We start from the raw sequence: 14,832 nt of genomic DNA, 5'->3' as shown, positions 1-14,832 counted from the left end.
GCGTCTCCCAACACACGCACTCTTACATTTTCACTCACGCCTTATCGCACTCTTTCGTGTGTCATATAATAAGATTTTACCTAGTATACGGCACTCTCTTAAATCCTCCTACCCCGTGTTAGGGGGATAGGAGCCACTTGTACATATTCATTAGGAATTTATTTACACGCGTGCTAATTATCCTGCTCGCGATCACCAACGCGGCTCGAACGGTCCTTCGTCCATGATGTCGTTGTTTAATTCCATTGCTGCATTTCACTTTGTCTTGCGAAAAAGAAACAATTTTTTGATCGTTAAAATATTCGTTACTTAATTAATTTTCCAGGCAGACGATAAGTTTGGACATCACGGGCAAATCTAGTAAAATGTCTTCGATGAATTTTGTAGGGATTGGGTTTTGTGGATTCCCGGTCAAGCACATTATTCGACTTCGACTCAACGATTTATCGTATGATTTTTGTTGTCCACCGCTACCACAAAATCTGCCGTACTGTAAGAACATCGGATAACGACGTATCAATCTTCTTTCCATATTTTAAACATTCAGCAAAGAGAGTCATCTTAGATTGTACAATTTTGACTGAAAAATATAATCCTACGATGTCGCTAGTTCGATATTGTCTATGCATGATGCACTAGTTGCATAGTTTAGAAAGGATCTTTGACAAAGATCACAAAATTCTTCGAAATATGAAATGAAAATATTTCTTCGAGAATATGGTAAACAATTATTTTCAGACATCGTTGAAATACATATTCATGTAATCTGACTTTACGATATACTGCTCCAGAAACACGTTGCAAACGAGATTGAAGTTTTCTAACGGGAAATCAAGTCAAGAGAAATAAATAATATTAAATCTGTAAAAATGTTTCCTATTGGTCAAAACAACTCAGTATTTGCCCATTAATCTCAATATTTTTAAATAAATATTATAATCCAATTGGCCATTGGCAATTCATATTAGGATTATTCATATTAGAATTAGAACTATTTCTGTTTAAATTTTAATTTTTGCACCATTTTCTCCATTATTTTCATTACAAAAGTTGTTTAGTAACAAGAGAATGTTAAAATCAAGGAATTACTACTCTTTGCGAAGATCAGCCATTCTACTTTTGGCAAGATTTGTCGTAGAACAGGTTATTATATGTGTAAGTCTGAGTTGATACCGTCGCGCCTCGTTGGAACTGGTCGTACGACTCGTTATACGATAAATCGTAAACGTGTGTGGTCCCAATTAGTCGTTCTAATCTATTCCCATAACTAGTCGCAATTTGCGTTCAATTTAATGCTCGGTAAATTGCAAAAGATCTGGATGGGCATGATATCGAGAGCATTTCGAAACAAAACATCATGGCGAGACCGATCTCGAATGGCTGCTTTTATCGCCATCTTAATTGCCATTTGCAATATTTGGATGAACGATCGGTGATCATGATTAAGGACCGCCCGTTTATCAACGTCTAGCAGTCAGTCGTACGACAATATCGAATTTCTTGCGCGAACGAGACATCCAGAAGAACTTTCATATTTCTCCGACGAACGTTCATCGCCGCGTTTTCTCGCCGGGAGGATAGTTAGCACACTGTCCACGACTTCGTTCATTTTTCTCGTATTTCGAATAAATATCTAGAATTAGCGTAATGATAAGAAGGACAACCAATACGACTACCATTTATAGTAGTGATAATAGTGGGCATACTATAATAGTGTCTAGTAGTAGCGTTTTTTCTCCTCTGTTTCGTCGTTCTTCGTCTTTGTAAATCTTACTATCTAACGTCTTCGTCTTCTTTCTTCGATTGAATAGTTAATATGGCGTTGCTGCTCGTGTGCCGTGCGTATCTCTCTTCTCTCGACGTTGGTTTTTACGTCGATCTTCCTTATTCTTTTGTTTACTCTTTCCCTAACCACCTCGTTTTATTTTATTCATTTTTGCTTTACCGTTACCTTCCGTTTCTTTTCCTTCCGATTAAGCTTTCTCGTTCTCTCTCTCTCGAGGCAGTCCGACCGTAAGTGGTGCGCGTTTTATTTTCACGATCGAGGGACGGCAGTGCGCGGGGTTTACACGCGCTGCCTCAAGAAATTAATTAAACGTAGGATAATCACAGAAAAAGGGGTTTCGACGTATTGGGGTATACGTTCTCGTCGGTGGTGCCGTCGCTTCACCGCAATAACTGCGGCAGGATTGCGCTGATCAGCAGGCTTCCAGTCAGCATCATCGCCAGCTGGCTGTACCAATTCTCAACCCGGCTGGAACTCGCCCCGTTGTAGGTCAATTCTTCGTTCTTCACTACTTCGTTCGGATGGTCCGAATATTCCTCTGTTGGCACAAACAACATCGATTATCGAAAGGAAGACATTTTTCGTATACCACGCGAGAAACGAAAACACATCAGCCAATGTTTATTGGTCGATTCTTTTCTTCTCTGCATGACATAGGTGTGTTTAATAAGTAAAACATTATGAAGGATAAAAACGAGAGGATGCTCCTCGATAATTGATTCGATGATAGGGAATTAATTCATTAAATATCAGGGTCATGTTTTTATAGAATGTTTAGACAAATATTTTTTACGAGTAATAAAGTTCATTCGAGTATCGTGCGATTTTTTAAGTATGAAGTTGAGATCTGGATAAAGGGCACGGTAATTTTGTTACAATCTATATTTATTATTATTATTATTACCGAATTTCTTTTCTATACATGCGTAAAGAAAATATGTGTAAGAATAAAATATACCTATGGAAGTACATACACCTAAAAATGTTATTTTGAAACTTAACCTCGATTACGATGTATTTTGATTTGGAAATTTATATGACTATACGCTACATTATTATTGGAATACCATGTTAATGTTTTTGTAAATAACATAGAAAATAAAAATTTGTAGGAGAGATTTAATTGTCTCTGTACCTACTGCTTTACAATTACTTGTATATAACCATTTCAGACGCAATATAAATTCATTTTAAATATCGGATTGTAATTTTGGTAGGACAAATGACGGACCAAAACGCTGTCAATCTTTCATTTGTTATTCGAAACTTTTTATTTACACAAGAATTTTTCCCATCTGTGATTTCAGGCTCGACAGATTGGGAACACGAACACTCAGACGTGGTGAGATCCAACATCGGGACTCGTTAATGATCGCGCTGCCTATCGGTAAAATGCAAATGCGAGCATCAGCGGTGCATTTCGAAGTGAAATTATCATAGGTGTCGACATAAGAAGGGCGAGCACCGAGTCGACGACGACAGATGGTTGTCGAGAGATCGTCGAATTGAATTCTCCTTTCCGTTCGACTGTTCTCCATCTGGCACGCGCGCGGGCGAAGTGTCTCTTTTAATCCATTAAAATTTCTCTCTTTGGAATTCTCCATCTCGCGCTCCATTTGCGGCGACGCTAGCAATCCATCAAACGCTGAGTTTTTTCTACTTAGAACTGAAGCAAATCGAGATTTTTGCTGTCGACATCTATGACCATATTTTTTAAACTTAAGTAAAATTGCGAAAAGAAGCGATATTTTTTAAACTTAAGTAGAATTAAATAATAATTTTACCATTGGAATAATATTTTGCTTGTGTAATATCCATAACCCTTTTCATCAATTTTCCATTAATATTATTGAGATTACTATTTTCTGTTTCTTGTAAGTAGTGTCTTTCTTATTTTGGCAATACAGTTCTTTATTTTCGTTACCGTGTGTATTATTTAAAATTTTATTATGTTGTTTACTTCTCATATTAATGTTTCGTAATTTTATTACTTTTGTACAAATTTATTTACCGAAGAGGTTAATATATAATTATTACTTCTTCGATACATTTTAACATTGATTTCTATGAAATTCATATTTGCATTTGAAAATGTTTTATTTTCTTAAAATAATTTTATATACTCTTAACTTGAACTTTTTACACGTTGTTTATCTAAGTAATGTAAACACGTAAAGATGAACGAAATTAGAGAATTCACATGGATCTTTTTGAATATTTTACACAATTTACTTAATAATTAATTAATTTCTTTTGATTTATTTGTATTGAGAAATCCTTATGACTTTACTACGTGTTCAACACCGATGGTTATTAAAGTACATTTATTATTCCGGAAGAAAGCATCTTTTAATTGAAACGTCGAAATAATCAACCTTTCGACCAAATTAGCATTCAATTACATACCGAGGAGTATTTATATCATCCTGGATTGCTTTGATTTAGAAAATATTCGTGCAAAACAATGTATCTTACAAGGACATCAATGCGCCACGAGGTGTGTCGCTTCTTTTCGCATGTTCCACACCAATGCACGCTTTTAATAATCGCTCATTCCAAAGTAATTTTACTGGAGGCATCGGGCCCGCCCGTAATAAGTTGAACAAGGTACGAGGGACGATAAAATTTTAAACCTCATTAAAATTTATTCGCTCGTTATTTACTTTATCTGACTTAATGCGACCGACCGATAAGCCGAATGAATTACGTAAAATGATTGTTCGGCACGCAATGAACCGTCACCGTTCAACTACATAACGGTAATTTAATGACTGGAACAATCTAAAGACGGTCGTCTCGTCTAATCTATCATGGCGGACAGGGACACAAGAAGAAGACCGATCAACGCGACTATGCACACCGTACCTCGAAAAGGAGAAATATCAATTACGTCGCGCTAATAACGAACCACGACGCAAACCGGCAATTCTGCCTTTGAAAGAAAGATTTACATAAGATAACGAGCGGCAAAGTCGTCCGTGGACGAGTGGTTTATCTTAATTTTATGCAACAGTAATTCCGGTATAAAGTAATAATTATCAGCCCGGCAAAAAGGAAGCAACGATTAAAGACACCTTAAACCGCTGCCGACGCAATCCCAAACACGGTACACCAACCTGTCGCCAGGGGATTGGCGAGAAATCCTTTACGTACACCATTTACCCGACACCGTCTCCGATTCCTTTCATTATGGAGGCTTCCGTTTTCGATAATTACACTACACGTCGCGAAGTCAATGGAATAATCGTTCGTGGAAAAGATTCGCGATAACTATAGACACTTCGTACAAGAAACGTTGATTCGAGATGGCAGATGAAGGTCTAGCTCGCGACGAGTTAATTTAGACTTGTTGACAAGAAATTAGTGGATATAATAATCGCGAGGTCGATCGACAGATTCTGAAGAGCGGTATGGAAGAATCGTTGGTTTCGGCCAAAATTTATATACCCTATTGAAACTAAGCAATTTTCGGTATACACTACTGCAATGTAATGTAGTTGATAAAGAACGTGAGAATTGGAAAGCAAAGCAAATTACACGGGAAACATTCGGTTGTATTGGATGGAAGTGGCGCTGATAGAGACCTATCAAGTTTGTGGTTAAAAAGAGATAAATTACCTTCTGAAATAACAGGTTTTGTAATAGCTATCCATATGGTGTTATCGATACGAGGAATTATTGGAAATATGCTTTAGATTGCGGAAGATAAATGTAGGAGATCCTCCGAATAAATTGAATATACGATAGTTGGATGTATTGTATTGGTTAGTATAGTTTACACAGCTACACACCACACCATTCATCGATAGATATGAAAAACGACAAGCCCTTTAGATTAAAAGAGTATCATGCTACAAATTCGAACCACGAGTGGTGAAAAACGAAGCACATATGATCGATAGCTTATAACAGACGTACGTCCCATTTTTGTCAAATTTATGAGTATATATGTTCGTTGCTCTTTTCCTTATGTTCCATAAACATTAAACTTTCATGTAACATAGAAATTTGTTAAACTTATATTTTTCTTTAAATATTCTATACTTCAGAATTCATTATTTTGTCTGGATAAACGCTTAAATTTCTAAACCTCTTTTTCTCGAAACACACAAAAACTGGACATACAATACTATACACAGGTAAAACTTGTTTAACATACAGTGGATGTAGAAAGTATTCGTACACCGATCAATTTCCAAAAAAACTATGTACAATTGTAATTTATTAATTTATTTTTTATAAACCATGACATTCTACATATTCTCGAAAATCTCTAGAATAGATAGAGTACAAAAGAAAATAGCTATTTATGTAAATTGGGATTATTAATAAGAAGAACCAATTAATCGATAGAAATGTTGAAGCAATAAGTATTCGCACAACTGTTTAATTTTTAAAACTTCATTAAAAAAAAAGAAATTTACATTAATTTATAAGTATATAAAACTTCCTTCGTGGGATTTCCTTTTGATTTTATACTCATCTATTCCTCTATTAGAGCTTTTTTTAAAAGTACTTTACTGGAAATCTGATATTTTCTAATTTGTACGAAGCAATAAACTAACGTGTTATGTTATAAACTCTACTGTAAATGGTTCGTCATAAGAATTGTACAAATACTTATTGCTTCTATACTTTTACCCACTTTTCGCATTTTTTTGTTAACTTCACAAATTATATTAACTAGTAAATGTTGTTTGGACTATATCTATCTTAGAGATTTCCGAGAATATGTAAAATATATAAATACAATTTGCCTCAAAATTTTTGATCGGTGTACGAATATATTCTATACCCACTTTATGTGCTATAAACCATTGATACAATAACTTTTATTGGAATGCAACGATTGTCACTTTCAGGTCTTGAAGAAAAAGGGCTGCTTTTCCTTAAAGCAGAAAGAGAGGTGGGGTCCTAGCAGGGACAGAAAGCGATAACCCTCAGTCCAACAAAATAAGTCAAGCCGTACGGGTCGTTGTGAATTCGGACACACTCTTCCTCTAACATTCTTGTATTGTAATCTTTGAGAAAATAAATTTTTAAAAATAAAATGATAACAACTTTTAATAAAACTAGATAATTTCTTAAATTGCCGACAAATTCGATATCCAAAGCTAGCTGAAAAGCCGAAAAATAATCATGATTCAACTAAATAATAACGTAAAGATAGTTCTCGAATGCTGTCTCTAAAAAAGTATCAACTTCTTGAAACGAATACTCGAATAAACGGAGTTAGAATTCTCATAGCGGTATGAATACGATCCCCCTGGTAGAGAGGAATGATTTCAACGTTCACGTAGCCGATAAACGGTAAAAGATGGCACATCTCGATAAATGGTAAAAAGGTATCCGAAAATTCGGATGGTTCGACAGCCCCCTCGTACAATTAATGCGGTGGAGAGGCGCGTCGCGGGAAAAATCGGTTGGCCGAGATAATGGTCACGAGGAGCATCGAGAAACTCGTTTCGCGGCAAAGGGAGCAGGTGGCAAGGCGATGTGTGTATACGTACTGTTCTTCTTCTTCTGGCCGATCGAGGTCTTGGGCGGCGAGGAAGACGGCGGTCCATTGTGAATCGGAGGCTGATGCGGATGCACGGGGTAGATAGCCGGAGGGGGCACGTGGGGCAGGGTCGGCGCCGCCGTGGCCGGTTGATGATGATCGTGATGATGATGAATGCTGCCCCCTGGGTAGAATCGATCTCCCCCCTTGAGGACGCTTGGTGGTGGCGGGGGTGGCACTCCTCCACCCAAAACTGCGGTGCTGGTCGAGCTGCTGCTAGGCACGGTGCTGCTGGTCACTGCTACAGCTGCAACGATACACAGAAAAATTACATTCTCATTCTCGGTTATTGCACTGCTCTTATCTGGCGCTCCAACGGTATGCGCGCGCTCTGATTGGTCCGGGTTTTTCGTTAATATCTGCTTAACAAAGCCCCATCCGACATTTTCGCAAAGGAAAAACTTGTTTCAAATCACCTCCCGAACCACCCCTTTCAAGGAACTCCAACATTTTTAGGACACCCTGTATAAACCATATTCGGTTTAAAAGCAATAAATAAATAATACATATTATGCGTAATACGGTAAAAGTTTCAAAATGTATAATATGTATTTATAGTTTACACAGATATCATTTTAAACTTTGATGTTTCTATCCTTAGTATTCTTTTCTGGAATTGTACATGTATGAAGTTATAATATAGCAAGTATGATAAACTCTAACAAGAAAGAGAACATCATAATATTTTTTGTTGCTTAAAGTATAATCTATGTATTTGTAGAATTTATATTATACCGGTTGAATTTTCAATTCATGCAGATAAATCTCGAAGAGTACCATAGATTCAGACTAGACTATAAATGTACGTTATGTTGTGAAAAGCCCAACAAGTACGAGTATTTCGACACTTTTAGGACAACAATTTCTAGAATATCTATAAAATTCACGCCATTTCTCAAAGCCGTGGTAGGTGATGTGCTAGTGTCAAGAATGCGTAAGGTCCTAAGCAGAAGAAAAGATCCCGAACATTTTCAAAGAAATTATTTCGTAAAACTGATAGAATAATAATATACTATTAACATTAACACATTAATAAAATTTCTGTTAATGTGAATATGAATTAATTCACAATTGTATACTATCCCATTGAAAAATAATATAGAAAAGTGAAAGATAATATAACAAAGAAATAATATGAAAAGAAAAGAAATTTCGAAGACTAATACGTATAGCACTCGAATTTTGAGCAATTTTCAGTGCTTCTACCGCGAATGTAGTCGCCTTAACGACCATAAACAGGCTCAGCGAAATTGCCATCGATTTCAATTACCGGTGTTGCAGGACCCGTTCGGTATTTTCAAGCGGCACTCGAATCGAAATAGACGTGGTTATGGTTGCGGCCGTTAAATTTTATTTAATCGCACCGACGATCATTCGGCTATACAGCGTATGACGATCGTATATAATAATAGAATTGTACATACCGAATGTTACAGTTATAACCGTAAATACCGAGATGTAAAAATTGGATACGAGAGTTTGCAATCATGACTTGCTGGAGCGGGCAACAGGTTTTCTTACTTCCGGGTAACGTCAAAGCGAAACATTCCCCAAAAGAGTGTAAAATTGATCGATTAAAAGATGAAACACGATAAATAATAATAAACTGCATTATTACTCACCAGCTCTTGATGAATTTGATTAAATTATTAATTACATTATATTAAATACAATGAAACCTTTTCGGAGGCGGCGCAAAATTTAAAATTATCAGACTTGATTTAACTTTCTGTCGGAGCATATACAGGGTGTCCCAACCTAAGTGTTTCAGAGCGCTAACTTCTAAACTATTGGCCGAATGCAAAATTTCAAATATGGAAATTGCATGGTAAAATGGGGCTCATGTTTCAGCGAGAAGGAATTTTTGTTAACTTTGTTATTTGACGAGATATGATGGTCAAGTTTCGTTTTTCAAATGGAACTATATATTTATTTTTTATTGAAACACAAGGCCCATTTTACCACGCAATTTCCATATTTGAAATTTTGCATTCGGCCAATAGTTTTGGAGTTAGAGCTCTGTATCATTTAGGCTGGGACACTGTATGTCTCTTAGATACCCACCCCTCCGCTGTCAGCCCATTCTTATTTCTTTTGCCCGTAGTTTCGCCCGAGTAGCCCCGACCACCGATGTAATATGATCCTCACCGATTGATACGCTTCTGTCGAGTGTTTTCTTTTTCTCGGACCTCTTTCTCTTTCATTATCTCTCCTTTTCTATGTTCGACGCTTGACTCGTGTCAAGTGTAAACACATAAAAACCTCGGTGCAATGTTTTGGGTCTCCGATTTTGCATGCCTCCTTCAGTCGTTATTGTATCTTCTAATGTTTTGCTAACAAACTTCGAGTGTAGAGAAGGACAGCGAATGAAGAAGAGGACGGAGCGATATGCGAAAATGGCGACCAACACCGGGATTATTTCAGTGAGACAATATCTAGTAAATATATTGCGAATTACGTCGTATTTGGTCTCATTTTAATCAGAAAAATGTCAGGAATATGATGGTAACAGTTTTACAACAAAAACGGTAATAATAAAAAAAGTTTGATCGTTGCATTAGCATTGTCTCAACGAGATATCCGATCCCGGATCATGTTACTGTAGTCCATTTATCATAGAGAAACTTGTGCATTTAAAGAGACTGTTGAATTATACAGGGTGAGTCTTATAGCATGACGACCTCAAATAACTCGTAAGGTACAGGTTGTACGACAAAATGTTTCAAACTAAAGTTGCATGGTATCTAGGGGGACATACAGTGATGTAATCTGTTTTTTATTACCTTACGTTTTTATTGAGATATTAGGGTCACCTTCAGTTTTTTAAATGGAATATCTAATACTTCTTTTCGAATTCGGATAAATCATCAAATTTTGCTTAAAAAGCAAAATTTACATGAAGTGGGACTTGAAATGAATAATTATTGAGATATCTTCAAATTAATAATCTTCTATTAGGAAATACGCTTAGTCAACGTGATTCTTAGCACGACTTTATTCACGTTGGTAGGTCATGTCTGTAAACAAATTCCCTGTTAAATATTAATAATCATCAACACGAAATGTCTATTTAGTATCTCGGTAAACGTTAAAGTCGTATTGAGAAAGGTGCTACATTTTCATTACGATGTTCAGTAACAGTGAAACAACGTTATCATAATTATTTATGATGCGTGTGAAGAAAATGCTATAAGAGCTAAGATCTTGTACCAAGCTAAGTATCCTGATCGAAATCAGCCATTGCATTCTACCTTCTTAAGGCTTAGTCGAAGACTCAAAGGACATGGCAATTGTAATGTACAGAAACGTGAAAAAAAAAATATACATATTGAATTGAGTAACCTCCTCCTATTCGAAGTCGGCTAAAAAGAAGATCTACTAGCAAGATTTCGAGATAAACTACATTGGTAGCAATTTTATTTAACATAGACTGTACTTGCTGTATAGAAATAAATGTACCGAATAGGCAAATTCAATATTTTGAATAGTATGTTACGTATAATGTGATACTGATCTAGAGTTCATACTCTATTTGTTTGTGTCGACATAAAATAGAACATGTGACACGCATGCGTTGCTGGTATTGGACATATGTATATCATACATGATATGTGATACGTGGTAGCCATTGCGTTAAGGATTTAATTACAATTTTTGAAAAATAATTACAAAATTCCAGCCTATCCTACATATCAAATCAAAATACACAATGCTATAGCGAGATACTAGTATGTGCCATTCATTGTTATTTTAGTTATACATATTTAAGAGACGGTAGCACTTTGTTATTTACGCTTCCTGGTCTAACCAAGGAAGACCTATCTAGTATAAAGTTTGCACTTGTGTAGAATAAGTATTCCAAATTACGTTTTCCAATTATTTCAATTCCATGTTTATTAATTTCGTGGTTGGGGTAATACAGTTTTCGAATATATTAAAGGCATGATGTACACGTGTATTATAGAGTAAAGGCTGACTAGAGTGGACTATCCGTTGTACAATAATATCAAAAATGAATTCTAAAGTACATATTTACTTAACGAAGGAAGGAAATTGTTATTTAGGATATTCCATAAGGAAGCATCGACTCCTTCGCATTCAGGAAAATTCATTTTTATCAGCTAACCCTCAAAGACCGACGAGGATCAGCATTTACCCATGGAATAAAATTGAAAATTAATTCCTCGATTTCGCAAGGGTAATTGCCTCCGTAAACGTCTCTCGCCATCGAGACCGAGGAGCGTTTGAAGTTTTCCGCGAGATTAACATTTCTCGAGGTTCGTGGCCGACGATAGTAATCGTAGAGCACAAGGGTCGCGCGCGATAGCCACGCAGCTAGAGCTGCCGGAAAGACCGAATATTCAAGCGGCTTTCAAGCCGAGTCAAACCGGGACCCGATTTCCGAGGCGAGTCGAGTACTTGAAAAAACCGAGTAGCTTGAAAGATTCAAGCTACCCGAAGGAAACCAAGTAACTTGAATTTTTCAAGCTACCCGAATAGAATCGAGCGGTTCGAAGAAACCAAGCGGCCCGAAAGAACCGGGAAACTCGAATGGTTTCAAGCTTTTCCGATAACACATGTTAGTCCGCCGCCGGGCAACAATGGAATCATAAAAAGGGACGTAGCAAACTAGACCCAAAGAAGCTCGACCATCATTTTCCGTATTTCTTATCGGATCTTAACGGATGTATGTATTATCAATCGATTCCTTATGTTATCCTGATGAAAATGATACCAGACACGATATAATATCGATTAATTTTAATTATTCGTGTAATGTAAATTCTACATATCACGCTATTACACAGCAGAAAAATCTTAAATGTTTGGTACCATTTTCATCAGTATAACATCAGGAATTCAGTAGTGCAATTTATTTCTTTAACTTTTATAAAACACAACAAAAAGTGAACATATCATGACAAACATTTCACACTTTATTGCTCGGACCCTTTGAGGTCCGTTGTGGGTTAAAGTTGGCACCGTGCGCTATGAATGGTTCCACCCATGGTTTATGGCTTTCAGTAATCACCCGATTTCACTTCATGTGCATCGTATTATTACGGGAGTAACGCCGATGGATTCCTTACGTTTTCCTGATGAAAACGTTACTAAACACTATGTAAATCGGACTATTTTTAACGAAGATAGGCAAAAAGCGTGCAAATCATTTTTTCCGTATAATTTCCTTCTAAATAATCCGAATTGTATCGTGTCTGGTAGCATTTTTATCGGAATAACATAAGGAATCGATTGGTAATACATACGTTAAGATCCGATAAGAAATACGGAAAATGATGGTCGACCTTCTTTGAGTCTAGTTTGCTACGTCCTTTTTATGATACCATTGTTGCCCGGGCGGCGGACTAACATGTGTAATCGGAAAAGCTTGAAACCATTCGAGTTGCCCGGTTCTTCCGGGCCGCTTGGTTTCTTCGGACCGCTCGATTCTATTCGGGTAGCTTGAAAAATTCAAGTTACTTGGTTTCCTTCGGATAGCTTGAATCTTTCAAGCTACTCGGTTTTTTCAAGTACTCGACTCGCCTCGGAAATCGGGTCCCGGTTTGACTCGGCTTAATTTGTTCGGGTACTGGAACAGCCCTACACGCAGCGTGCCAGCTAGTCGACAGCAGAGACGGGGAAACTTTTATTCGATTAATAAATGTACGGCGTATTCGAATTTAATTAACAATTAATCAATCACCATTTATAATATTACCAATTTACATTAATTGAGATACATTCTTTATTCACTTTAAAATATGTACAGGATGGTTCATTTAAATCAGAATTATTAAATATCTCATAAAGGGATAAAGTTACCAAAAAAATGTTTTCAGAAAAGTTATTTGGTTCGAATGGACAAATTATACGGTATAAATAACTTCGTTATAAGTAAAGTAATGGGAAAAATTTGAAAAACAAATCAATTGTTTTAATGCAACCTTATAATTTTTTATCCATAATATAATAGCATTTGTTTAGACAAATTCATTGACCTATAATAAACGGTTATTTATTGAAATATAATTTAAACGAAACACTTTGTGCATAGGTGTTTACAATATTAATTTTATTTTTAGTTTTGAATTTCAATAATTTCAAATAAATGTCAACACAGAATAAAAGAAAGGATTTAAATTATAGACAATGAGAGAATAAATAGAAAATGAAAGAATCGTATTTAATTAAATTTCCTCTTTGTCAGAGTAGATAGAGAAAAAGTTTATCAAACCTTGTTATATAAAATTTTCGCTATTTACAGTATACGACTCGACCAATTTTCAATATTGATTAAAAAATTCGAAAATAAAACTCGGTACGAAAGAATGTCACTCTATAAATTACGATTTATTTTTACATATAACTGCACCATGCTGAATAAAACGAACATGTAGCAATTTAAATATGAAATATTATACCTTTCATCGACCACTTTATTTTTACTGTTTTCGTTAGGTATCTAGGATTTATTTTATTTACACTTAATTTTTTTTTTTATCGATGTAGGCTTTTGAAACATTAAATAAGAGACTACTTTCCAATATCTCTACTATATTAACAAATTCCATTCGAAGTTGAAGAAAGTCGAAAGCTGTTTTTAAAATACCAATCGAAACGTAAAGAAATACGAGTGTAATATTTCGCTTGTGTCCGAAAATACCCAAGTATCTAACGATTAATTCTATACATTCAAATTCTAATCGTTATTCAACTCGCGAAGGATCGGTTGTTTATCTTCTATTCGTTATTGGAGATTCTCATCTAGATAAGAATTTCGCCGATCTCCGACCGACGCGAGAGGGTTTCGAGGCCGGAGAGTCCCGTGGAATCTTGAATGTCTGACGCCGAAGAGTTCAGAGTTCTCGGGCTGCGAAATAGCTAGTCATTACGGCGCATGAATCGTCTCTGGCGAGTGTCGGGGGCCGCTGGTAGCGGGCAGCGAAGGAGACGGAGGTGGATGTTGCGAGAAGAGGAGGCACGAGGTTGGAACGAATTAGGAAACGAACAGAGAACCGGGGCTAGAATGGAATAGTGGAATTTATTGTGCTCTGGGACACAGTGTTAGTCCCCTAACCGCAACAAATGGTGCACGGTAAGAATTATAATTGATAGGGATTATTTAACAGGAGTGTTGGGCGGAGGAGTAGCACGGACAGAGGGTGAGGAGGATGAGTTCAGAATACGCCGGTGGAAATATCGAGGCCCGTCTGTTGCGAGAATCGTTCTTCCTCTTTGTTGCCGATCAAAGGGATAATGAATTTATGGCCTGGTCTTCTTCTGATTCGTTTCCTTCTGTGTCTACGACGTGGACCCGAGGATATCGTGCGCGGAACTGACGCGAAAGCGTGAAGACTTTAAACGTGATTTACACGCGGAATGAAAAGGCGGCGGCGTCCATTCCGTGGATAACGTCTATAATTTCGAATTATGATAATCGGGGGTATTAGAATGTGGGCCGTACCCGCAAAACGACTCCTTGGAT

General features: G+C 36.6%; 1 protein-coding gene across 2 annotated transcripts in view; it reads right to left on the bottom strand.

The window, feature by feature from the left end:
• Nucleotides 1-426: 426 nt before the first annotated feature.
• Nucleotides 427-14,832, bottom strand: part of LOC128891246 (ephrin-B2-like) — a 102,934-nt gene continuing 88,528 nt past the window's right edge. For both annotated transcript variants that reach the window (XM_054150634.1, XM_054150633.1), the window contains exons 4-5: nucleotides 7,297-7,593; nucleotides 427-2,324 (exon numbers count right to left, since the gene is read on the bottom strand). In XM_054150634.1, coding sequence (XP_054006609.1) covers nucleotides 2,167-2,324; nucleotides 7,297-7,593 — 455 coding nt within the window. In that variant the 3' untranslated portion in view covers nucleotides 427-2,166. The remainder of the gene's footprint in view (nucleotides 2,325-7,296; nucleotides 7,594-14,832) is intronic.

This window comes from Hylaeus anthracinus, unplaced genomic scaffold, assembly GCF_026225885.1.
Source record: "Hylaeus anthracinus isolate JK02 unplaced genomic scaffold, UHH_iyHylAnth1.0_haploid 12001, whole genome shotgun sequence".
NCBI lineage: Eukaryota > Metazoa > Arthropoda > Insecta > Hymenoptera > Colletidae > Hylaeus > Hylaeus anthracinus.
This window is presented reverse-complemented; position numbering and strand designations above follow the sequence as displayed.